Source organism: Octopus sinensis, linkage group LG8 (assembly GCF_006345805.1).
Source record: "Octopus sinensis linkage group LG8, ASM634580v1, whole genome shotgun sequence".
NCBI lineage: Eukaryota > Metazoa > Mollusca > Cephalopoda > Octopoda > Octopodidae > Octopus > Octopus sinensis.
This window is the reverse complement of record NC_043004.1, coordinates 23,110,478-23,137,753: the sequence shown is the minus strand read 5'-3', so window position 1 is coordinate 23,137,753 and position 27,276 is coordinate 23,110,478. Positions and strand designations below refer to the sequence as shown.

Sequence of the window (27,276 nt, the reverse complement as noted above, 5' to 3'; positions counted from 1 at the left end):
CTCAGTTTGTGGCAGGTCACAAGAGAAATATGTATTTGTTAGATAATTCTACTAGAATGAAGAACCTTCTCTTCGGCACAAACATACAAACTTCCTATTCACAGAACTGACTTCAAACAACTAATGTAAGAGAAAAATGTAAATATAAACATGGTAATTCTAAAGTTCAAGTTTCGAGAATTACATCATTCTCATAAATACATTCTCCCATAGGTTAACTGTGCATTTACAAGACATTTGCAACACGTTATTAAGCAAAGCACGAAATAAAATTAAATAGAAAAATCCTCATGTACACATTCAGTGCAACTCGTGCCAACTTACTAATTCAAATTCATACCACAAACCCCTACGTTCTCTTCGCACTTTAAATTTTATATACTTTCTTACCGTAGGAGCTACAGTAACACGAGAGCTTGGAGTTAAGTGATTTAGTACGAAACAGTTGATCGTTGGCAAATAATTTACATAACATGCATAATATATTGATTTCTAATCCTCCTATATGTTAAACGAAACCTATATATATATAGATATATACGTGTATGCACATATGTACACACACGCATACACACACATATATATGAGGTGCATGGACTAGTGGTTAATGTGCTGCGCTCACGATCATGAGATGGAGGTTTCGATTCTTAGTGCGTTAAGTTCTTGAACAAACCCATTTCACTTCACACTGTTTTGCGATCATTTCGCAGCAGACGTGTGACACATCGTACGCTTCTTATATATATATATATATATATATATATTATATATATATTATATATATATTATATATATATATATATATAATATATATATATATATATATTATATATATATTATATATATATATATATATATATATATAATATATATATATATAGGAATATATATACACACCACCGCAGGAGTGGCTGTGTGGTAAGAAGCTTGCTTCTCAGCCTCATGGTTCCGTGTTCAGTCCCATTGCGTACCAGCTTCTGCAAGCGGCTATAGCAGAAGACACTTGCCCAAAGTGTCTTCTGCCTTAGCAGTGGTACTCAACCCGAAGCATTTGGCTGGAAAGCAAAATTCTTACAACACAACCACTCATGCACTAATATATATTTAAATAAAAGAAGATATACATATATATCTTTTATTCTTTTACCTATTTCAGTCGTTTGATGGTGGCCATGGTGGAGCACTGCCTCGAGGCGTTTTTTAGTTGAACAAATCGTCTACTGGACTTATATATATAAATGTATATATATATATAAATGTATATATATGTATGTGTGTATGTTTTTTAACCCTAGTACTTATTTTATTGGTCACTTATGGCAAACCTCTAAGTCGAGGGAAATAAACACAGCAACACCAGTTGTCAGGCGGTTATAGGGGGAAAAAGACAGACACAAAGACAGACAGACAAACAGACACACACGCGCGCAGAAACACACACACAGACACACACCCACAGAAATATAAATATAATTCTTTTACCAAATAAATTGCCCTTCATTGCCGAAGCTCCGATGAAGCTACAAGGTGATGGTATAGCTGAAACAGCTCTAGGCTAATCAAGTTCCTAAGATAATTCTTTATTCCTTGGTCATCTGATTTTCTTAGACACACACATTTGTAAGATTCCTCTTTATCTATAATTACCCTACACACACACACATATATATATATAAATATGCACTTATCTATATGTAAACATAAATACATATATATATATATATTTATTTATTTATTTATAGGCAGAGGAGTAGCTGCGTGGTAAGTAGCTTGCTTACGAACGACATGGTTCCGGGTTCAGTTCCACTGCGTGGCACCTTGGGAGAGGTCGACCTAGGTGGAATTTGGAGGTAGAAATTAAAGCTGGAAGAAATGCAGAAGTATTTTCTTCAGGATGCTAACGATTGCACCAGCTCACCCCCTTAATATCCCTCCCTCCGTCCGTCCCTCTGTCTATTTGTCTGTTTGCCTGTCTCCCAATCCATCCATCTACCTATACATCTATCTATGATGATAGTTCATGTGGAGCTCTAAACTTATCAGTGGCAGTCGCACGACTATTTACACACACACGGCACAATATATACATACATATGTGCGCATCTGATTGTGCTCGTGTGCGTGTATGTCTGTGTCTGTCTGTCTGTCTGTCTGTCTGTCTGTATGTATGTATGTATGTATGTATGTATGTATGTATGTGTGTATATATATGTGCATATATATATATATGCTATATCGTATATAAATAAAAAGTTCCTCGATTTCTATAGAACCGATCTATATATATATATATATATTTGTGTATGATAATGAATGTCGTAGCATATGCTAAGATCATTAAATCTGATACCGGTGTATAACGTAATATGGTAAGACTAGACGAGAAAGTCTAGACAAGACTACGTTACCTCTAATGAATATCCAGTACGACTGAATAGACAATTTAACATATCACTGACCGTACATTGTTGCACTCATCAAATATATACTCGTAACTGTCATACATACACACACACACACACACATATATATTTATATATATATATGAATATGTGTATGTATATATGTATGTGCGTCTAGATACGTGCGTGTGTATAAGTATGTATGTATAATAGTGGCGGCTATTGAGACATTGTTTTTATTCTGGAGCTAACGCGGCTCCGATGATAATTTACTGAGTTCTCCAAACAAATTTTGTTTCTCTCTGCTCATGACAGCATATAGACATTTATACTTTCTCCCTCTACGTTTTGTGAATATTTTAGATTCAAATTCCAATATAACAAGAATGAATATTCTGCATAAATAGTTTCCAGCTAAATATATTAGAGCACCTGAAGTTGATGAATAAAAATTGGTAAATTACGAGTGGGATTATCGATCGCTTTCTATACAATCGTAAGTCATAATTTCCCAAAGAAAAATACTTTAGACGAAAGGGATAGCTTAATTTATAGTAGTAATGTCTGAGTATTATTGTTTGTTAACGATTTTTATGCAGACATTAAAATAAAAAGAGAATAAACAACTTAAGAAATCACTTTAAAAAATACGTTCCACTTTATGTGAAATGTAAATATATGTGAGAGAAAGCAGTAAAAACATAGAATTTATATTCTTAAATGTATGTGTGTATAGTTATGTATAAAAAACTTAATGTTTACCATGAGATATTTACTATAAAAAATATAATTTTCCGGTATATAATTCACCTACTCAAATAGATATTTTAACTGTATATGAGGAAATATATTGAGATGTAAGTGTAATTACTGTCATTTTCTAAAATGTAAATAAACATAAAAAATGCAAATGATTTTTACTGGAGAAAAAATGTATGGATTTATGAGCGATGATGGACTGTACAAAAACAGTGGAAGCTATTGTATTTCTACAGAATAAAGAAAATAAGATATGATCCGTTATGGTCAATAACGTTACACAATAGCCGCAACAAAAGTGAAATAATTGAAGTCTGCTCCTTAGTTTATGTTCGAAACGGTGAATTTGCGTAAACTATTTTAAAAGTTTAACTTGAAAACTGTGATGATATAGGGTACATATATATATAATATATATATATATATATATATATAATATATATATATATATATATATATATATATATACATATATACGTATATATACTTTATATACATGTACCGTATACATATATATATATATTATATATATATATATATATATATATAATATATATATATATATATATAAATGTATACGAAGGTAAGTAATCCGAAAGTTATCGTCATGCCTCGTATAAAATTATAATACTTGCAAACATATACATACAGAGTAGCTTTGATCTCAAACATGATTAAATTAACCAATTTACGATCATGTTGGGCCATCGCCTTGAAGAATGCAAGTCGAACGAATGGAACCAGTACTCATTTTTCAAGCCTGGTACTTATGCTAGCGGCCTCTTCTATGTGACGTAAACACACCAATAACAGTTGTCAACAGTTGTTTGGGGAAAATACAGACACAGCGACACACAAATCCACACACACAGACACACACACACACACACCACACACGCACACACACACACACACATATATATATACCTCTCTCTATATATATTCAGTGACAGATAAGTATCAGTCAATGTCCAAGGTATTATAAAAAAGGAGCTACTAATCTTTTCATGACATGGGGATACGGTACTTCAGTAGAATTGTACCTCCGAGTAGTCTCTAAGCACTCTCAAAGCAGTCCTTCGGGCTCATTTCACAAAGGGAACGTAACTCTTGGTTTTGTTTCTTTTTTCGTTTTGATCCATCTTTTGTCTTCTCGATCCATGTTTCTCATTTTTTTTTTTGCATCAGCCATCACGTTTTTCTCATCCTTTCTCATGTACCAGCGTCTTAGTTTCCAAATTCGACTAACCATGTTCAGTGAGCTTGAAAAATTATTAGGCACAATATATTAATCTGTTGTTTTACCGTGTCTCCATGACATGAGACTATTAGCAGCTCATGTTTTCAAAATGTATTCATTAAACGACACACATACGAGCACACAAGCATACACATGCACACATCTGTGTGTATGTCTGTTTGTCTGTATGTTTGTCTGTCTGTCTGTCTGTCTGTCTGTCTCTGTCTCTCTCTCTCTCTCTCTATATATATATATATATATATATGTTTGTATGTATCTCACCCTAAATGTACACAGGATACTTACGCATTAATTCGCACGCAATGATCTTTTTTTCTCTCTATATAACTCACTCTCTCCAAAATGCTAGCATACATATTGCATTTTGGTTATGTTTGTAAAACGTTGGTGGATATCGAAGTTTGAGGGAAAAAATATTCTCCTTAAAGTACATTCTATTGATCGTCTTCTCTCTTTCTCGTACACACTCATTACCACACGCACGCACACACGCCTACACATACACACATACAGATACACTCATAACTAACGTTTATACTACCATTCTCCGTATACATACTGAGATGACCAAACAATCTAACATTATTCGGTCAATTTTGCTGCAGTAAATTATACATAAACATAATACATAAACAATATAGACAGACTCATCTTTTTAAACAGACAATAGTACAGAATATTTTCTGTTCATCTATGATTGCAATTTTCCTTCATTCGCTATTGAAATGAGAAAATATGAACTTTGTATTGTTATTCAATATATTTAAATTCTGCTCTTATTTGGAATTGATTTGGCTAACTTTCTCAGTAACCGTGATATCTATTTCGTTAAATCAATCTGTTATTTTTTCATGTATTTAAGCTGTGATATGTTATCGAAGTTGAGTTGTGTAATCGTTTCGGTAGGTGGTCATGTCAGCCGGTTGCTGAATCGAAGCAGGGTGAACGTTATATATATTAATAGTGACAGAAAACTATGTCAAAAGTGATTCATTACATTTATACAAATATATAAAGTTTGGAATTTGCTAAGCAAATGATAGAAAAGTTCTCATAATTTTTATTATTTAGCACCGGAGAGTTAATCTTTGTCTCCTGCAGACAACAACGACAACAACAACACGCAAAAATAGAAAAAGAACGCGAATCATTCGCTCACTAAGTATAATTCAGCGTGCGTGTACACACACACACACGCACGCACACACATACACACATATATATATATACACACACACTTGGAAATGGATGCGTGGCGTTCAATTAAATAATAAACAATACATATATATATACATACACACACACATACGTACACACATACATATATATATGGGTACAAGATGTCACCAACTGTGTAAACAACATGAAGTACGAAAACATACGAGTTATATACGCAAGCACCGGAGAAAAAAGGGAAAACAGCACAAGTAAACAGAGAACGACCCTTCATCAGTTGCCGGTTGTGTATCTACTCCACATTTCGAGTATTCAACGACAATATGAGTCATCAAAGACAGCTGCTCCCACAAATTGCAAAATAAAATTTTGGATTTATGGACCAACCATCGTCCATCATTCTTTTCTTCAACTGACCATATTTCCTTTCCTGCACGACATTCTAAGGACTAGACGTTTTCTTTCGCTTTCCTCTATCCTCTTTTCAAAGAAAATATTCCTCCCAGTGTTCACTATTTTCCTCTCGTTCTGGTCTAACAACTCTCCTTGTTTGCTTTTGTTCGGTTTCCTTGTATGTCTCCACTGTCCTGCTTTTGTTCCTAACTTTGACCCTCCAAAAAAACAAAATCTGATTTTGGAATTTATGGGAGCAGCTATCTTTGGAGATTCATATTGTCGTTGAATGATCGAAATGAGGAGTAGACAGCTGACTACTGATAAAGGGTCATTCTCTGTGTTTACTTTCCTGTTTTCCATTTTCCTCTCATTGTTTGCGTATTTAACTCGTTTGTTTTCATACTTTGTGTTGTGTACACAGTTGGTGACGTCCTGTTCCCATATATATATATATATATATAAATGCATGCACTAAACTGTTCAGTGCAGGACTGCATTATTTAAGCTTCACACCCGTGAAAATCACGGAGTACGATTCTGTAGCATATTTATTTCGATTAAATATTTACTGTGCGAAACAGGGTGAGTAGTCCGCCCGTCTCTCTCTTTCTCTCACTCTCTGTTCCTATCCCTGATTCCCTCTCTCCCCATCTCTGTATATATATATAAGGATTTCAAAACGGAGGTAAAGCACTATATAGATTATGTAGATACGGAAAGGTTTTTAAAAATAATATCTGGTATTTACAGTCAGCAGAGAGAAAGTAAGACTCTATACGATCCATAACTCAATATGTTAAATCGATCATTTGATTAGCGAAAATCGGTAAAATGAACTGCCTGCTAATTTCTGGATCGATATAAGAGTTAAAGCATTTCAACTCAGTGGCCCAGCATGGCTTCATTCCAATGACTGAAACCATTAAAATAACTAAATAAGAATGTAAATACGTTTGTTGTCGACTTTTATTTAAATTTCCACTATATTGCCAGTTCAAATGTGTCTTTAGCAAGAAGATCAATTTTACTTTATTGAATATATTCCACAGAAAAGACATCTCCAAAATTAAACAGAATTAAACTTATACGTGTGCTGCATGTTGATAGAGAAGGCCAAAATTTCAAGTGAGAAAGTTCAATTTAATAAAAGAACCCTCAGACTTGAATTTTAGGACTGCGCTACAATCAATAAATGAAGAAAACATTAATAACAGAATACTGTGGATTGCTATGTGAAGCTAACTCTACGATTCTGTTTTTGTACGTGCGAGCTCACACACACACATACACAAATATATAAGGAAAAATTGTGCACTAGAAAATAACAAAAGACATCAGCTATGAAAAATAGAACAGAAAAGCAGAGTAAGGAGAAGGAAAATGTATTTATATATATATATATATGTATATATATATATATATACAAGGTTTGTGGCAGAAATGAATGAAAGAATACATTGTGATACGAGTTTATTAAGAAAGTAGGGAAATACAACAACAATTAGACATTACTTAAGAAGATAGCAAATAGATAAGAACAGTATAAACAAAATACGATATAAAATAAATCTCCACCTCATCAACTAAATATTGTAATGTAGTTTGAATTACCTACTGAAATAACCACAATGCTTAGCAGTGTTCAATAGCTAAGGCTGGAAGCCTCTAAAAATATTGTAGAACAAGGAGTGGACAGAACACAAATAAGAACTGCAAACTTTACAAGCAAGCATTTGATAAGATAAAAGTAGGTGATATTAGAGGAATGTTTCGCCTCATATTTGTACAGAGAGAGAAGGAGAGAGAGAGGGCAAAGTAGAGAGAGAGTGAGAGAGAGAAAGAAATAAATAAAAAGGGAGAGGAGTGAGGGAGAGAGAAAGAGTGAGAGAAACAGATAGACAGAGAAAGGAGAAATAAGAAATATAACATGAAATGATATCGCAAAAGAAAAATACTATGCAAAGCAATTTATATGTAGTTATTGGTTTCCAGTACTGAGAAATATAATTAGAAGTATACCTTAACGTTTTTGCCATAGTTTTTTATTTCCATAAAAAGACAGAACAATTGAGAGCAGAAAAATAAATAGCGAAGAGACATAAAAACTGTCAGGAAGGCAACAACCCTTCTGCTTGTAGTCAAATTGAAAGACAAATGTTATTGATAGGACATTTATACTGATAAATACACATGCATATTCACACACAGGTACACATACACATATGTACTTATGTACATCTATCTATCTAGCTAGCTACCTGCCTGTCTGAATGTATGTATGTATGTATGTGTGTATCTATCTGTCTATCTATCTATCTATCTATCTATCTATCTATCTATCTATCTATCTATCTATCTACCTATCGATCTATCAAATACATAGATCGGATTATAATGCCAGCTGTGCCGTATGAAACATACCTGCATATTTCAACTCCCCAAAGTATACTTTTAAATGTTATGTTTTATATATGAGATAAAAATACTGGAGAATACTGTTAAATACTAGAAAATATTTAATGCTGAATAGTTACATATTAAAAGACAAGACTGAAACATTTCTTTTAATTCTTGGTTCGATGAATTGTTACGTATTCAACTCCTGTGGGTAATTAAAAATGTCATTCTCAATAAATAATACCCCAAAATTTCCACTGTTATGTACATACATATATACATACACACAACACAAATACACACTTGGTTTCATATTTATAGATCTATACTATGACGGTGTGTGGTGGGTAATGACAGGGAAATATAGAAACGAGTGTAAGATACACATGAATTTAGTATTGCAGATGATAGCATTAGCAATAGCTATTGTGGTATTATTAGAAGTAGCAGTTGTAATATTAGTAGTAGTAGTCGTTGTAGCTGTTCTTGTTATGTAGAAAAGGTTGTAAAAGTATCTTGTATGCATAATCGTTTGACTCCATTGTTAAATGAAAGTAATAACTATCACACTTTATATTAGCTTCAAATTTTGACAAAAAGCTAGTAATTTTAAGGAGGAGGGGTAAGTCGATTATATCGAAACCCAGAACTCAACTGTTACTTTATCGACCCTGAACGAATGAAAGCAAAGTCCACCTTGCTGGAATTTGAACTCAGAATATAAAGACGGACGAAATGCCGCTAAGCGTCTTGTACAGCATGCTAACGGTTCTGTCAGTTAGACATCTTATCTCACACTTGATATTAGTAATTAAATTAATTTACGTTAGTTTATTGGTATTTTTGATATTTTTAGGCATCAATCAGCCTCTGCATATCTGGTCAGATTGGTTTTAAGTAAAGGAAGTCCAGCAGAGAACACTCCATATTTTTATTTGTTACAGAAGCAAAGCCATAATTAAATGTTATTATTATACAAGATTATCCATTATTTGTTTCAGGTATAATATACAGAAGGCTGCACGATCGCGTAGTTCTAAATTTGCTAGAAATTACTTTCAAAGGAAACCTTTGAAAGTAATTTCTAGCAAATTTAGGTACTAAGAATTACTGGTAAGATATTGTTTTCGTTTATTCAAAGAAAACCAGTTGTAACGAATATTGAATGCAGAGAGCAGCGTCATTGAATTTTGAACAGTTTCAATGAGACCTTTGTGCATACGTCATTCAATTGAGTTTTACTCAATGATTTTTCCATCAGTAAATTGCTAAGTAAGGCATACCTTACGTCACTCTGAGGAGATCTAGTCATATCGAAAAATGTTCTGAATTGTGTCTCCTATTAGGAGCAATCATTAATATAGTTGATTCAGATAATGTTACCTTTCTACAACGCAATTCATTTCTGACCCGATTTTTGAGCACGTCATGTCAGTTATATTAGCTTAATGGTACTGAAGTTCACGAATTTGGATAATTTCGTATTCTGTAGCGAGAAGGATTTGATGCATCAGTGTCAGTCATACTAACTAACATCGTCACTGCTTCTCTTGATATCTTTGCTACATTTTAAACATTACTATGCCGTATTTCATTTCATATTTAGAATATATCAATGTTTTTCATAACTGCTGGGATAAATAGTCTCGGCTAAATTACGTAATATTTCGTTACATTCTCGCAGTAATTAGCTTCGAAACTTTATGTTCAAAGTTCAAATCCCACCGAGACAATAAAATAAAGACAATAAAATAAAATAAATCTATAAATATTAGTCTCGTACTGAGATCAATCTAATCTAATGCTTTATCTCTACAGTTGTGTAGCTTTATTGATAGGCAAAATATCCATAAAGATCTTTAATGTACTGTAAGTGTGGAAAAAAATGATGACATCACGGTTCGTTTCAGGTCCAGGATATTATAAGCAATAAGCATTGTTAAATTCCGTTAACTACGAGAAGAAAATCCAGAACGAGGCACATCAATTGTTGTAGATTCATATGTTAATATGTCTTTATATAAATATATCAGAAATAAATCACACACAGACACACAAATAATAGTCGTAAAGAAGTGGAGAGACAGCAGTTCTTAAATTTAATATCAAGTGGATCAGTCTAAATATATGAAAGTACAGGCAAGATAATAAGGCAATCAAAAACTTTCTTGTCTAGAATAAAATTTAAAATCTCTTTAGTTCATTTAATTATAAGTATAGACACATCAAGTTATCCTGAAAGAGACAGTGGCAAACGTTGCTTGCTCATGCAAATTTTAAACAAATTTTCTACGAAACAAGATGGAAATCAAAAGACAGATTTCTTAACTTATGATGAAAATTTAGTATGACATAACGAATTTAATGCTGTCGTTGCATTTTCACCTAATATTGTTAGAGATGTAAATTAGATTATTAGAAACGAAAATTCAAACACAATTTTAAACTTCATACTTCGAAAAATAGACCAACAAAACGTTACCATTAAATTAGATATGAAGAAATGTAAGTTGAGAGACGAAATATTCTTCATTAAAACATGCAATTGTTCCAGAGAAGCGAAAGAAAAATCATACGACCTTGATTTCATATACCCTGCATATACGCAATAAAATTGAACATATATTTATTTTAAAGTCAGTGCTCCAGTGGCTGCAGTCAAATGACTATTCTTTAGTACGTCAATTTATCGTCAACTTTTTGTCTCTCAACCGTTCTTTTTCTCTCACCTCTCTCTTTTCTATTAACAACTGATACTCATGATAAATGACAACGCATCCTGTTTATCAGACTGTTACACGTATATTTAAACAAACCTGTGCTTATTCCATATCATTTATATGTTGCTTTGTCATTGGTCTGAAAAACTAATGTAAATGGACACACAAGCATACACTCGCACGCATGCATAAATATAAATATTAGTGTACTAGTGGTCTACAACATTGGAATATTAAATCTAATAACGGATTGTTTTCAATAAAAATATCAATATATCGATATTTTTATTGTTTTCAATAAAAATATCGAATGACTCTAGTATTCGTATAAAATACTCCTTTATTAGTGGAATAAAAACGTTACGGTGATGCAGGTTGAGGCGAACTTTTTGCAAGCTTCGGTAAATATTTTGCTCTAGTGGATTTTTGGAAGGCCATAGAGGTTGTTGATTTTGCAATCAAAATTTATTAAGCAGTCGCATTACTTTGTTGTTAGGTTCTTTTGATGTTGGCAAATGAGTGTATTTTATCTGAACATCGTCTTCCATAGAAAGTAGTATCTTGTAAGAGGTGAGATACAGAGTTTTGTATTGTTCTGTGTCCATAATTACAACAGTACTACCCTTATCTTGATTGTGATGTCATGATTGTTTTGTAACTCGTGGATGATTCTCCATTCCCTTTTACTGGTATTGGATTTAGTTTTAGATTGTGGTAGTCCACTGTAAGGGAAGTTTGATACGTAGTCACAAAATTTGTCCAAAGTTTTGTCCCTGCCTTTTGTAGGATTGAAATTGCTTTTATTGCGTACCATTGATTTGTCGTCATTATTTTCCTTGTCGAAAAATTCTTCTGTCAGACATTGTCATGTATTTCCTATATACATACATACGTACGTATGTACGTATGTACGTACGTATGTATGTATGTATGTATGTATGTATGTATGTATGTATGTATGTATGTATGTATGTATGTATGTATGTATGTATGTATGCATGCATGTATGTATGTATATATATATATATATATATATATATATATATATATATACATATGTATATATTTATATATGTATATATCTATCTGTCTATCATAAAAAATTTAGGATCCTACAGAAGCAAAGTATTTCAATATCAAAGGCACCAAAGTAGACGGAGCATGTGTGCACTAACAATGTGTACGGTCATACGCATACTTACCAAACTATATATATATATATTTAAATATATATATATATAATATATATATATATATATATATATATGTGTGTGTGTGTGTGTGTGTGTGTGTGGTGTGTGTGTGTGTGTGTGTGTGTGTGTCTGTGTGTGTCTGTGTGTGTGTTTGTTTAATATGAGAAGATCGATTGAACGCGCTTTGTTACAAATCACTACAGTCGTTTTAATGCATCATTGTCAGTTGCTAATTGATGGACGTTTCGTGTATGCAACATTGCATTAATATGTTTCAACAATAACTGTATACAGGCACATCGTCGAGCGACCAGAGTTATGGCACTGTTATATCATCTTTCGTTTCTCCACATTTAATCCCTATACCGAAATACTTCTTCTAAGCGTAGGAACTAGGAAATACAGAGGTAAAAAAAGAGGTAAAAAAAGCGGAACAAGGAAATACAAAATAGTGCACAAAAAGAAAAAAACAAGAATTAAAGGGACATAAAAACAAAGAGCGAAGAAACTTCATATTCATTCAATCTTTAACCATTGAGTTATCTAGAATTTCGGAAATAAAAAAGAACATCTAAAGATAAGAATGTCATAAACGGGTAACATTTAACATTTCCACTTCTCTTGTGTCTATTACCATCCCCCTTCAAAAGAAACCAGTGACATGTGCTGACTTCCTTAGCGGATACCTTCAACTTTCAATTCTCACCTTACAGATTTCATTTTAGATATATAATATCATCACCACAATCTTTATCTGTTACTTTTCAGGCCATTAAGAGAGGCTATTACAATAATAAATTTGCACACACACACACGCACGCACGCACACAATATACATATTTGAACTGTTAACACGTTTTTCATTTATACACATCATTGCTTAGCACTGCATACATACATTATATACGTACATATATACTCACACACACACATCTAAGATCATTGATCAAAACGAAACATTTTTGCTAATCGGAGGTCAGTAAATCATGAAGACTTTTTTTTTTTTACATAAAACTTCTAAAACATTCATTGCACCACTAAACAAAACGTCTAGTTTATCTTGTACAGACTGAATTATTCAAAAAGATCTGTTCCTTCAATTTGTGCTATACAAATCAAATTATTCAGTATTTTGTCATGCAACAGATTTCTTCACATTCCATTGAAATACTTGTTTGATCGCTACTGTATTCGTTAATGAATTCACAAATATATCTTCAATAGGTATTTTCTGTTATGAGTAAGATATAATACATTTAAATCATATTAGAAGTTGTTTCTAAAAATATTAGTAAATTCATAAACCAACGTCTTATTACAAAGATTCATTTGGAATATCTGGAACAATGACATTATCTGATATAAAACTTGAAGTTCTTTCTCACAGCTGGAGTAGAGGAATATTAGGTTTTCTGTCTACAGTTTTATTTATAAATATATAAACTTGTACTGTGTACTGTGCACAGCGACCTCTGAAACGATGATATTCATATTTATTGTTAGTACTTTCCGGTAAATACAAACGCAAAATATGTTGGTAGCTTCTCTCTTTGACGTACGCAAGAGTGAGCATGAAAAACGTCGTTTCAGATCTCACTGTACTTCGTGCAAGTAACAATCTCTTATCGGTTGGCAGATATATATATATACTGATCAACAAAAAAATTTTGTTCGCTGAAATTAAAAAAGAAAACCAGTTCATAATGTTCCGTGTTACTCTGACTGACGAGGCACAACATATTCGAAACATCGGTGTCCCAGAATCCAGTGTGCCAATAAGCTGAATGTGTTATGGACATACTGAAGTTGTAAAAGAGAAAAAGTTGTTCTGTTTTTGAATCTGCCGAACTGTTCTAAGAATAAATATGTACTTCATCGGTACTTCATTTATAAACCAGTTCCAAATCAGAAATATCTCTTTGATATCAAATATATCAACAGTGATGAAATTATTAAAAAAAGGTATACTTCCTTTTAATTAAAAGATGTCATACATAACGTAGTGTCGATTGCAGTTTTTGGAATATTAGAGTAATTTAGTTAAATCGTAACAAAAACGAACAAAATGATTCCCCAGCAAAAAAGAAAACACTTAATCAATAAATTTAGTCTTAATATGCCATAACAAGGAGAATCCAATTGCCCGTTACTAATACAATATAATACTGCTTATTACGGGCTATAGATTCAAACATCAATAACAAGACAACAGACGTTTGAAAATAGTGACAGAAACTATTGGCACGATAGTGTAATTGCGTATATCATAATCTTATATAATATATTTTGAAACCATATGATCGCAGACATATGGTTTCAAAATACCTTCGATGAAAGGATAAATAAAATATTCAAGAAGAAAAACAATTCACTTAAAATTTTACTTTCAGGATTTCGATTTTTGTAATTTATGAATTTGAATAATCAATGACAGCTGCACATGACGTTGAGCATTAGCACCGAAGAACAAAACATTATATAAATAATAATAATAATGTGTGTGTGTATATATATATATATATATATATATATATATATATATATATATATATATATATATATATAGTTCGAATTTACAGAAAGCAAAATCCGTACAGAGGTGAAGGAACATGAAGCAAGTGTATTAGTTTAATGGTCGGGAATATTGAAATCTATTTCTCAGTGGATGGAATACGTTTTTGTTGATCTTACCCTAACGGAAGAGTAAACTATATATATATATATATATATTATATATATATATATATATATATATATATATATATATATATATATATATATATATATATATATATATATAAGAATTTATCTGTAAATGTAATATGTGACAATTATTCGGTAGCCATGATAAAACACCGAGTTTCGGATGCCGAGGTGTAAATCCACGCCGCTATTTCTTCAGTTATCCGGCCATCGGAAAAACGCTATGAAAAATGACCGTTATACAAAGGGAAATTACTGTGTGATTGACCGTTATTAAGACAAAAGAGGTATTCGAATGACCGCTAAGTAAGGGGGTAAAAAGTTCATAGTTTTCGCGTAAGCGCGCCTGTTCATACCTCCTTATTTTACTCGCTTACTTAGCGGTCATTCGAATAGCTCTTCTGTCTTAATAACGGTCAATCACACAGTAATTTCCCTTTGTATAACGATCATTTTTCATAGCGTTTTTCAGATGGCCGGATAACTGAAGAGATGGCAGCGTGGATTTCCACCTCGGCATCCGAAACTCGGAGTTTTATCATGGCTACCGAATAATTGTCACATATTACATTTACAGAAAAATACCTCTATTTCCATAATATCAAGGTCTCATTCTTTTGTTGTCTTACCGTTTTTATCAATGTATATATATATATATATGTGTGTGTGTGTGTGTGTGTGTGTGTGTGTGTGTGTGGAGGCGAAATGGTGCAGTGGTTAGGGTAGCGGATTCACGGTCGTGGCATCGCGGTTTCGATTCCTAGAACGGGCGTTGTGAATGTTTATTAATTGAATACACCTAAAGCTCCAAGAGGCTCCGGCAGTACACTTTCATCCCTGCTGTACGCTTTCATCACAACTTTCTCTCACTCTTTGTTTCTCTCGTACCTGCATTTCGAACCTTGTCAAACAGTGTCACGCTGAATCTCCCCGAGAACTACGTTAAGGGTACACGTGTCTGTGGTGTGCTCAGCCACTTACACGTTAAGTTCACGAGTAGTCTGTTCCGTTGATCGGTTCGACCGGAACCCTCGTCGTCGTAACCGACAGAGTGCCACGATATATATATATATATATATATAATACACATGTATGTATGTATGTATGTATGTATGTATGTATGTATGTATGTATGTATGTATGTAATTGAGTCTGCCTTTGTGTCTATATCAATATAATTATTCATAGTCGAAAGCACTTACCCTCTTAATGTCCATTTTCAGTTGTCTGTTTATTGTAATATTAGTTTTGTTGATTCTTTTCAAAGCCACAATTGATCCCTGTAATAATAACATAAAAGTGATCAGCATTAATATAATATTCTACCTATTTTGACAAGAATATATAATATTGATAGATTTTTATGACACGAGATATTGAAAAAAATTACACAAATGAACATGTGAAGTAGTTTCCTGTACAACAAGTAATTATAATGCATATAGGGAAATACTGGTGAATTATTTGTAGCACCATCTTGTTAGTGTAACTTACCTGAATATTGCATTATCGGTTATCAAACCTAGATGGACCTGATGTAATTTGAGCGCACCTAAACAAGTGTGCCTCTCACTGACCTTGTTTCCTCATAACTTTCAGACAATTGATAGTTTTTAATGAAAGTTTCTTTGTTATTCATTCAGATGGTGTAAATTACGATTGTATTAGAATTTAAAGCAAAAAAAAAAATAGTGGACCTGCACACATACATAGTGAAACACGCACGCACACACACACACACACACACCACACACACACACACACACACACAACACACACACACACACGTTATAGCTTATGATAGATGAAACTCAAGAACAGAAACTGTCCTTACAACCTGCTTTCACGCAGTTTCCGACCGCCCAATTTCACCCACAAGGGCAGCAATTTAACTAGTAGTCAATATCTCATGATTCCGTTTCGTTGGATCGAACTCAAATCACGAAGTTGTGAAATAATATTTTAGTCGCAAAAACATGTATGCTCAAAAAAGGTACATTTGATATTTATTACCATACTGACCATCAACCGTTAAACCGACTGGTGTCGTAAGTGTTATAACTAGTGAACATTGTCCTCACACAAGCAACAGCATTAACAACTTTTTCGTGTTTTAAGCTTTTTCAAGCGAACATTATTCACAATAAATCGTCATAATTTATACTACAGACATACTAATTTTATTTCTGAGGCAGCTCAATCAATTCATTTGTAATATATAGAAAACAGTGATTAACACAACTTCTATATGAGAACTCTAGGGTATTTTATTAATTTAACACAATTTAATATTAAATTCATATAATACAGCAAGTAATAAAACAATAATGTTGTAACACCTATTTTTGTTTATTCATGTGAAACTCAACATTTGTAATCGGCAATAAAATAATGGTCCTTGTATTGGAACGGAACGAAATATTCATAGACATTTCGTTTACAACCTCCCCGAAAATGATCCTAAGAGTATAAGACTGGAGCTATTTAATTCTGTGAATAATTAGAAACTTGTTAGAGGAAATGAATAATCATTATAGAAAAATGAATTGTCTGATATTAAAACATTTTCAATTAAATTAAATTTCAGAGGAAAAAAAAATCTTTATTGCTATTGCATTAATTTTTTTCAGAATTTGAAAGTTTTACTAGAGGCTATTGTTGCTCGAAAATAAAGTATAAGTAAATGGATCTTCATCGGTTTCAAAGATGAGTTTTCCCATTCTTCAACCAAATGAAATATCTACTCACTGAGTAAGCGTGTAAGTTACTTTATACGTTTAACATAATCCTCGGGTTAAATCACCTCGAAACATTGTGTAACAAGGATGTAACAGTTATGATCCATTCGACAGGTTTACACACTTTCTGTCAATTAACTGTTACTCAGTCCGCTTGGGTCCACCCGAAACTATAGAAAAGTGCACGGAAAGCTTCGTAGTTAAATCGAACCCAAGATATGACGATTGTGAATCGAAAGTGTTAACCAGTGGGCCAAATCTATATCTATCGTTCCTAAATGCATTCTTTTTCCACTCTTGCTCTCACTCCGTCTCTGTCACACACAAACACATATTCATTGGATTGCAATTATTTGGCAATCATACCACAGAATTCCTTCGCATTTGTGAAGTGTTCTTCTAATAAATCCCTCAGCTATGGGGGCGAGCTGGCAGAAACATTAAGGACGCCAGGCGAAATGCTTAGCAGTATTTTGTCTTTCTTTACGTTCTGAGTTCAAATTCCGCCGAGGTCGTCTTTGCCTTTCATCCTTTCTGGGTTTATAAATTAAGTACTAGTTGCGTACTGGGATCGGTCTAATCGACTGGCCCCCTCTCCAAAAAGTTCGGGCCTTGTGCCTAGAGCAGAAACGAATAAACCTCTTAGCTATCAGTTACCATGCGCGTATTTATTATGTAAAAATAATGGAATCAATGAATTTGGTTCTGGATCCATATGGGTAGACCGTAGCAGAAAGATCATCTACTTTGTATTTAGTTTGTTAATGAATTAAGACATCTCAGTCCCACCACATATTTAGTTGGTGTAATCAGATTGGTGAGGATCGAATTTACTGTCTGACACTTTGTTAGATCTGGTTTTGACTTTACCCAAATGACCAAGAATAGAATGATATATAATCATAATTATGTCTACAAGGTCAACCGACCTGAAAGAAATAGCACCTCTATGTCTATACACCCTCTAATGAAATCAAACTATCCTCTAAAAATAAAAATATGATAATAAAAGGTACACTTGATAATATGGTCTGAAGTCAAGACAAGATGACCATTACAACAGTAGGAGCTTTATTGCAAACCTATCAGTGAAACAACAACAGCAACAAAGACAGTTGCAAGTATCTCCTTAACAATCAAAACCAATGTACAATATTTCCCTCCAGCGCTACCAACAATGCTAATGATCGTCCCTAGCTGTAATTAGTAGGACTGCTGTATAATGAGTAAACACATCATTACGTCTAGATGCTTGGACCAAGTCTTATAATGAATCTAGATTCAGCATCAATAAATTACTGTATCTTGTCCCTCTTCATTTGTTGTTTAGACCTGGATCAGTTTTGATCAGAAGCGTTGGAAATAAAAAGAGATCTTCGTGACGGCCCCATCCTAAATTCTGACATATGTTACTTACACTTGCCTTATCCCTATGTAGTTCCATTTTAAGTTAGCATGGTATAAATTGAGGGAGATTAGACTGCAATTCCTAATAGAGTGACAATACAGAGGTTCATTTGTTGCATTGTTCTTTTTCCGTGTTCTTCTGATTAAAGGATTATTACGATCACTATTAAGGGGAGTTTTGTTTTAGGATCAAACAGCTAACCTGTTATCATATAATAGCCATGTAGAATATCGGTAGTAGTTTGTCTTGTAAACTTAATCGTTTCTATCATAAGAGAACATGTATTCTTTCTTTCTAAACCCTGTAGAAATTTTTCAGCAATTGTAATTTCGGGAACACATTTGCATATTAATGTCACATCTTAGAGGCACATAACTATAAGTAAAGATTCTCTGTTGCATATTATAGAGTCCAAAAATCCCATCAGCAACAACCTGACCCCAATTTAGAATCTATTTGTTTATGGTGTTTTTAGATTCTCATTCGCAAGAAAGTAATAATGTTCACAAATAGGTAGAAAATAGGAATGAAATTGTAAGTAGTTTTGTAGATGATTTTTTCTCCCTCATGCAAATTTCATTCCAAACAAAATATCAGCAATAGTGGGTGCACACAAAATTGACTGTAATTTCTGGCTCAGAGGAACAAGAAGGAAGAGTGTATCATGAATAAATGAAAGTAATTGGAATTATGAATCTAATTTCTATCTAACGTCAAAATGTTAGGAAAAATATACGTTTGTTGTTGATCGATGGAATATACGTTTATTGTTGATGTAAAAACTTTGAACGATCGATGATGACAGATAGAAAATAGAGTGCATATATTTGTTTAAACATCTTCACTCTAAACAGTAAGAAGTATATGAATCATCAGGCGGTTGCAATTACGATAGCATCAACGATAATACGATATGTCCTCATTCAAAGTGATAAATAGATCGTTGACCGACGATATGGTTCATAAAATATTCACAATGGAATTGGAAATCAGAAGGCCAATAAATCGATGTGGTATATTGATATATTAGTGGAGAAATGAGCGGCTGAATGAAAGTTGGCATTGATGAAGGAGCGAATGATTACAGAAGATAAAGAAAAGAATGAGAGAATCAATTCGAAATATGTAAATATATTTCTTTCGCTCTGAAGAAATATCTACCGATGGTCAACATATAAGAGGGAATATAATATCGGCAATTATCCGACGCCAAATACCACTTTTTTTGGTAACAGAAAATACATTCCATAAAAACTAGTTTAAGCTGATAAAGATTCAGCGGAAGATTGAACAAAAGGACCTCGTTAAAAATTGAGCAATCATCACAATGTATTGATTATATAATTTTATGTGCTTAATTTATAAAACGAAATGTAGTCCTCGTTCATTATTGGTTTCGTAGACGGAAGTTGTTATGTTCATGGTCTTTCATAGGCCCACAGAGAATGGTGTGATGCATCCAACGTAGAGAAATATAGGAGTTGAAATATCACTATTTCCACCCTATTTATAGAGTATCATAGAAATGAAACGGTTATCGTCTTCCAGCTGATATCAGATATGGTTCTAGACATTTATGAAATGAAACTAATAGAGCGAATATAATTATTTAGCTGCGTGGCGACTCATGAAATTTATCAATATAGTTATCTAGATAGATGCTTGGCGAAATTGGAATATAGACGTAATGTCTGACAGCTAGCGAGATAAATATGAAGAAATGTAAAAAAAAAGGGGAAAATGAGTGAATGTAAATCCACCGAATTTTAATATACTGAGTTCGAAATATTGGAAACTGAACTGATTGATAGATTTTATTTGATAAACATACTGAATATCAAAGTTAAGTAAATAGTTGGCCTACAACATTGCTATGCGCAGGTCCATCTAGTTATCTATTGATTCTCTCTCCCACCCTTTCTATATATATATAATTTTTTTCTTGGTTCAATCACTGGACCACGATCATGCTGGGCCACCGTCTCTAGTACTTATCATTTTTGAAAACCTTTATCGGGCGCTTTTGCCGAACCTCTGTTATACGGGGACATAAACGAATCTACATAAGTTGTCAAGTGGTGGAGGACAAACTCAAACATACATTACTTACCCCTTCCCATTAGGGGTGGGGGTGCGGGTAAGAAAATCTGAGAAAGACTGAAAGGATAAGTTCAACTCAGTGGAATTTGAACTCAGTACTTAAAGAGCAAATGCAGGTAAGCATTTCATTTGACGCGCTAACAGTTCTGCTTACTCACCGTTTTGCTGTTGTGTCTAATAATCAAGCTACTTAGGAGTTTTCAGCGTATAAGTTTAGCGATTTGGTTTTGATTCCAAATTTAATAACTTCAATATAGAGTAAAGTTAGCATAAAATCAATTTTATGAAAACACCGTAAATTGTTTCTGCTGTTACAAGGCTACTGCTGTGTTGTAAATACTAAAATTTAATTAAAATCAGTTAAAGTTTGTGGCAATACAGGGGTACTATCTTCCTCTATCGTAGCACATTCAGAATGTTATCTAGAATTAATCAGCATTTCTTTTTTAGATAATCAACAATGTGTTCAATGTTATAGAATTTATCCTAACCTAAAGTAATCCAATTTAGTACCTGAAGTATGAAATGACTTCCAGAGAACAAAGCTTTTCCGAGAATCTGATTTCTGTTACCTAAAATTTCCTATTATTAAAATTTTGCTATATTCGTGCTTTCAATGAAAATCCTAGCTTTGACCTATTGGTGATCCGCAGGCATCTTCATGTTCAATTGATTAATTTCATTAAGTGCGCTTCGATTTGTGGCAAGCAGAATGGACAGTACATTTAAATCGACACGCATTGATTTTTAAGTAGTTCATCGACCAAAACTGGAAAGATTAAAGTTAATTTTGGCATCATTTGAACTAAGGATGCAATAGGACATAATTAAAAACTGCAAGGCATTTTCTCTGAAGCTCTCATGATTCTTCCATTTTACAAATCTCTATATTCTTACTGTACTAATGTATAATGGTAAATTTGTATCGGAGATGGTGAACTATAGCGTCCCTGGCTACAGCCTTTTACCAACAGACCAATAAATTCGCTGCTGTACATTTGACAGCGCATGTCATGACTGCAACCGCAAACTCTCGGCTCTCCTAAAGAATGTTATCGTTTTGCTGATATTGAGATCCTTCTCAAATATACTGACATACATTGGTGGCATGTTATATATATATATATATATATATATATATACAATAACAAATCGTCTATTACTCGGTAGTTTACTGGTAAAGCATGTTCAGTTTCATAGTATTTGTTGTGTATTTGTGAGGGATTGATGCTTGATGGGTCGAAACAATAGTAGTGATTAATAAAAATTCCCGTATTTTCTATCTCATTAACCATATATATATATATATATATATATATATATGTGTGTGTGTGTGTGTGTGTGTGTGTGCGTGTGTGTGTGTATTAATGTGTGTACATGTACATGTGTATCGCGATTTTTCACAGTTGCCTCCTGCCAAATACGACGTGCAAGTTATTTTGTCAATCCTAACTTGCGGTATCTAATCATACAGTGGAGTTGAAACCAAAACCAAGCGGTTGAGAAGTGAACTTTTAATCACACTATCATTAATCTTTTTCTTATTCTAAAGGGAGGGAGGGAACGGTAATCACAGGGCCTCAGTGAGATATGATCCTCAAACTGGTGACCTGATTCAAATGATTTTAATAGAGTGTGTTCCACTAACAGAAGCAAAGAAGCAAGAAAGTAGTGTTAATATGGGTGGTGGATTAAATATATCAGTCAAGAATTCCATTACAGAATTTGAACAATATTCCAGTGGAATTCGATCCGAGATTCCTATATTTATTCTTATCCACCGACTTGCATTGGTGCTTATTTCATCAAACTCGGATAGATGTAAGACAAAATTGGTCTCGGCAGTACTTGTCAAAATCGCTCACCCTGGCGTCGACCAGCTACACGTCTTCAATAAAGGCGGAAGAAAAATTGTTCAATCTTCGGAGACAAAGACACTCCCCCAAACAGCAGTTCTCACAATAATTTTAAAATTCTTTAAAAATGAACAAATTTTTAGTAGGCACAATACTCCTCCAAGCAACAATTCTCATAATTAAGTGAGAAAAATGTTCACTCAACATAAACCGATAACTAGGAAGACGATTACGCCCCCAAACAAAAATTCCCACTGAACCAAAAACAAACAAACAGAATCCTACCTTACAATGGAGCTTCAAAATGTTTCAATTCGATACGGCTTCAAAAGCATGTCTCACCGCTTCAGTGCCAAACACAACACTGACTCGCACATGCGCAGTAGCAAGCTACTTTATTTCATAAAAATTCACCATTAAGGCGTTACATAGAGGGGACATACAAGGACAGACAAACATATAGGGAGAAGTAGCTTAAAACGTTTTAGTATTTATAATATAATGGGTGCAGTATTTACAATATAAAGTTTACAAATTTAATATTACATAGTAGGGCAAGAACCTTTACTTCTTGATCCGGCCACACTTACCTGGTACCAAACATACCCAGCCTGCAAGCCACAGGCTTCCATCTATTCATGAACATATCTCGTGACAGACACCTCTTCTCCAGCCTGATCTGGAGGTGGTAACTAAAAAAGTTAACCAACCCCTGGCCGGATACAAAGGTACCTGTTACTATACCTTTCGTACGCGTCTTCCATACTGTTTCTTTCAGTATGGCTACTACGCAGGATAAACAAGCCTTCCTTTCTCTACTGAGGAAAGGAGGTGGCACAATCTCAATGATAGACTCCGCTGATAGCTGTACTCTTCCACTCACTCACAACAATTGTTCGACAAAAGCAATCAGTCCCGATAACTCCGGGCACTCCACGAATGCATGCAAGACGGTTTCCATATCCTGCTCACATCGAGGACATGTCGGCGAGACGGCACTTCCGTGCCTTGACAGCTTGTCGCGAACAGGTAACGCCATACGGAAACACTACCAGGCCAGGGATTTCTGGTAATTATCCAAATACCTCGGCCGGAACGTTCTCCGGAACAGGTTGACCAAGTGATTTTCATCGTAGCCCAGGGTCTCCCCCAAGGCGTCTTCTGATATAAATTCCACTAACCCGCTATAGAAATCCGCGGTGGAACTCCTGTTACCGGCGTTGCCCTCCCGAGAGAGTAGCTGGAGTGCCTGACGACACTCCAAGTGCCATTTCCTCAGTTTAGGTCTCCGCTTGAGCCATGCACCGGTGTCCGTTAAGGACGTTAACTGGGGAAGTTAGAACCGAACGCGTGGTGACCACACCTGCTCTTCATCCAGGTAAAGCCAGAGGAGCCTCAACCTTAACGCGAATTTTCGCATCTTCAGCCAAGGCATCCCTAGCCCACCCTTTAGCGGTTTCTGGCAACAGACAGAGCGCTTTACAAGTGGCTTTCCTCCTTTCCACAAAAAGTGGAAAAGGATTCTCTCCAACTTGTTCATCCACAAATCGGGGCAGGGCACCACGCTCAAACGGTAGGTGATTACTGATGCTATGAACATCTGCATCACCTCCGCCCTCCCTAGCAGGGATAACGCCCGTCCAGACCAGGTCTGGTTTAGAGCGGTCACCCTGCCGGCCACGTCAATCCAATATTTCTCTATCTGGAGGACTGAACCAATCCAGACTCCGAGCAGCTTAACAGGACCTTCCGTCCAACGCCCCACGACGTTATCGGACTGCATCGTCTTGCCCCTGCAGGTGCTGAGTTGCAAACCTACCGACTTGTCCTTGTTAACCTTTGCTCCTGCCACCGCCTCGTAGCTTTTGATGGCCTCTTCCACCACTAGAAGCTGGCCTTCATCTGCCATGATGATGGAGATGTCATCCGCGTACGCCGTACCTCCTCTTCCACACCATATATCATGCGGTACGCCCTTCTCCAACTTCCGCAGCAAAGGCTCAAGAGCCAACACATATAGAAGCGGGGACAGGGGACATCCCTGACGAACTGAACGCCCGATCCTGAACGGCTTCGAAAAGAAACCGTTCACTTTGACGACAGACTCGATGTCGCTATACAAAGCAGTGATCCAACCTCGAAAGGTCGGGCCCAGGCCAGCCGCCTCGAGGACCGCCGCCAAGTACCGATAGTCGACCCTATCAAATGTCTTCGACTGGTCCAGTAGCAAGCAACTTACCACACAGCCACTCCTACGTCTATTGGTAGGTTTCTTATTCATATTTATTATTCAATAAACCTATTGGTAGGTTTATTATTCATAGACTCCTCCATGAATATTATCAATCATATTATCTCAAGTAATTGCTTGCAAAATAATTCAGAAAGGACTAATGTATAAGATAGGAATTCGACAAAGCAGTTTGTATGAAATAAGTTGTTTAGCCAATCAACTACAGACTGAATCATGCCAATCTTAACGCTTGACTCGAAGTTTATAAATTTGCTACATTGTTTGTGCTACAGTTGAATCTTCGATATTCTTCATAGACTTATTTTCACCTTGCAGTTGCATTAACTCTCACAACGTTTATGCTACCACAGGACGTTGGTATCTCTCTGTCTTCACTAAACCATCACTCTACCACTATATAGATATCTCAGTCAAGCACTTATATAATATACAAGAAATCTAGCAAATAAAAATCTCCTTCAACACCAGAAAAAAAAACTTATACAATAATACACAATACACACATACACATGTACACGTATATACGACATACGTTCATGCAATCGCACACACGTACACAGACATACACAGTAGAACTTTAGTGCATTGGAAAGTATTCTCATGTTATCACAATCTTTCCAAATTTTAGTTCTAATGCTATTGGAGAGCCTCTTAGCAAAATATTAAACACATTAAATTCTTCTAGTCCATTACTTAAATACATCTTTCTCTGATTTAACATAAATACTTTATCATATTTTCCTCATACATATCATACTTAGACGAAGAAAAAATAACGCTTAATTAATGTTCACGCAATCTAATTTACCAACTCATGAAGATATATACTTTCAAGAAATATATTTAGATTATTTCTAAACTGTTAGAAAAACATTCTCATTAATCTGTAATTGTCAACCAGTAAAATTGTTGTTCAAATTTAAACGAATCCTCCTAGGTTTCATTTAATATTTTCTCAAGGGAAGTAAGATGAAATTAAAATGATTATGTTTGAATGTAAGAGGCGTCATAGTGATACATTTTTTTATCTGTGAGATTTTTGCTAGATACATTTTTAAGTTAATAAATTATGTCATGATAATTAGAGACTAAAATAATAGCTTGCATAAAAAAAAATTGTCTAAAATCGCAAATAACTTTTTAAGATATTAAATGAGGATGAAAAAACGTCCCTAGATGTTTAGTCTAAGAATGCCGAACACTTTAATTATGTTGTTCGCCTTTGATCAGATATGTTTTGCTGTCTATTTTGAACCAATTCAACTAAAGTTGTCGATTATCCAACATAGAATTTAACTTTACACATATGCTGATTGAACCAAAATTTTATTTGGACTGCAATCATAAAAATAAGTTTAATTTATATAATTTTCTGACTTTCTGGAAAATTATTAGTAATTAATATATTTATTTTCAATGATATCAATATTTACCAACTGTGAAACCTGTTGAAATTAGTCAGAGTGATTTTGCTCATCAACTTACAGCACCTCACTACAGTTTGTCCCCCAACAACACACAGCGCATGCGCAGAAGTTTTTACTTGCATTACATATTCCAAAATTTTAAATCGACCCAATGTTCAAGGCGTCTATTTCCTTTTACATAAAACTAACCACGTTGCTGTAAAAATTTCTGCGGAAATCATACTGAAATCCCGGTTACAATCCCTGTTGCGATCATTTCATTGTAGGTGTGAAAAATTTAAAGATCAAGCATGTGTATATATATATATATTTTTTTTAAAATTAAGGATAACATCTTTATAAGAAATTATCAGTAGTTAGCGTGAAAAACCTCGTAAGAGAAAAAATCTGTAAATTTTTCCACTTTGAAAATATTTATTTATATTATATAGAGGGTACTATTATTCATAGGTACTACTTTTCAAAGTGGAAAAATTTACAGATTTT

At 34.2% G+C, this 27,276-nt stretch overlaps 1 protein-coding gene across 1 annotated transcript in view; it reads right to left on the bottom strand.

Annotated features, from left to right (window-relative positions):
* The window catches only part of LOC115214978 (atrial natriuretic peptide receptor 1), an 853,780-nt gene that overhangs the window by 297,424 nt on the left and 529,080 nt on the right, over nucleotides 1-27,276 (bottom strand). Inside the window, exon 10 of the mRNA XM_029784078.2 lies at nucleotides 16,210-16,287. Coding sequence (XP_029639938.1) covers nucleotides 16,210-16,287 — 78 coding nt within the window. The remainder of the gene's footprint in view (nucleotides 1-16,209; nucleotides 16,288-27,276) is intronic.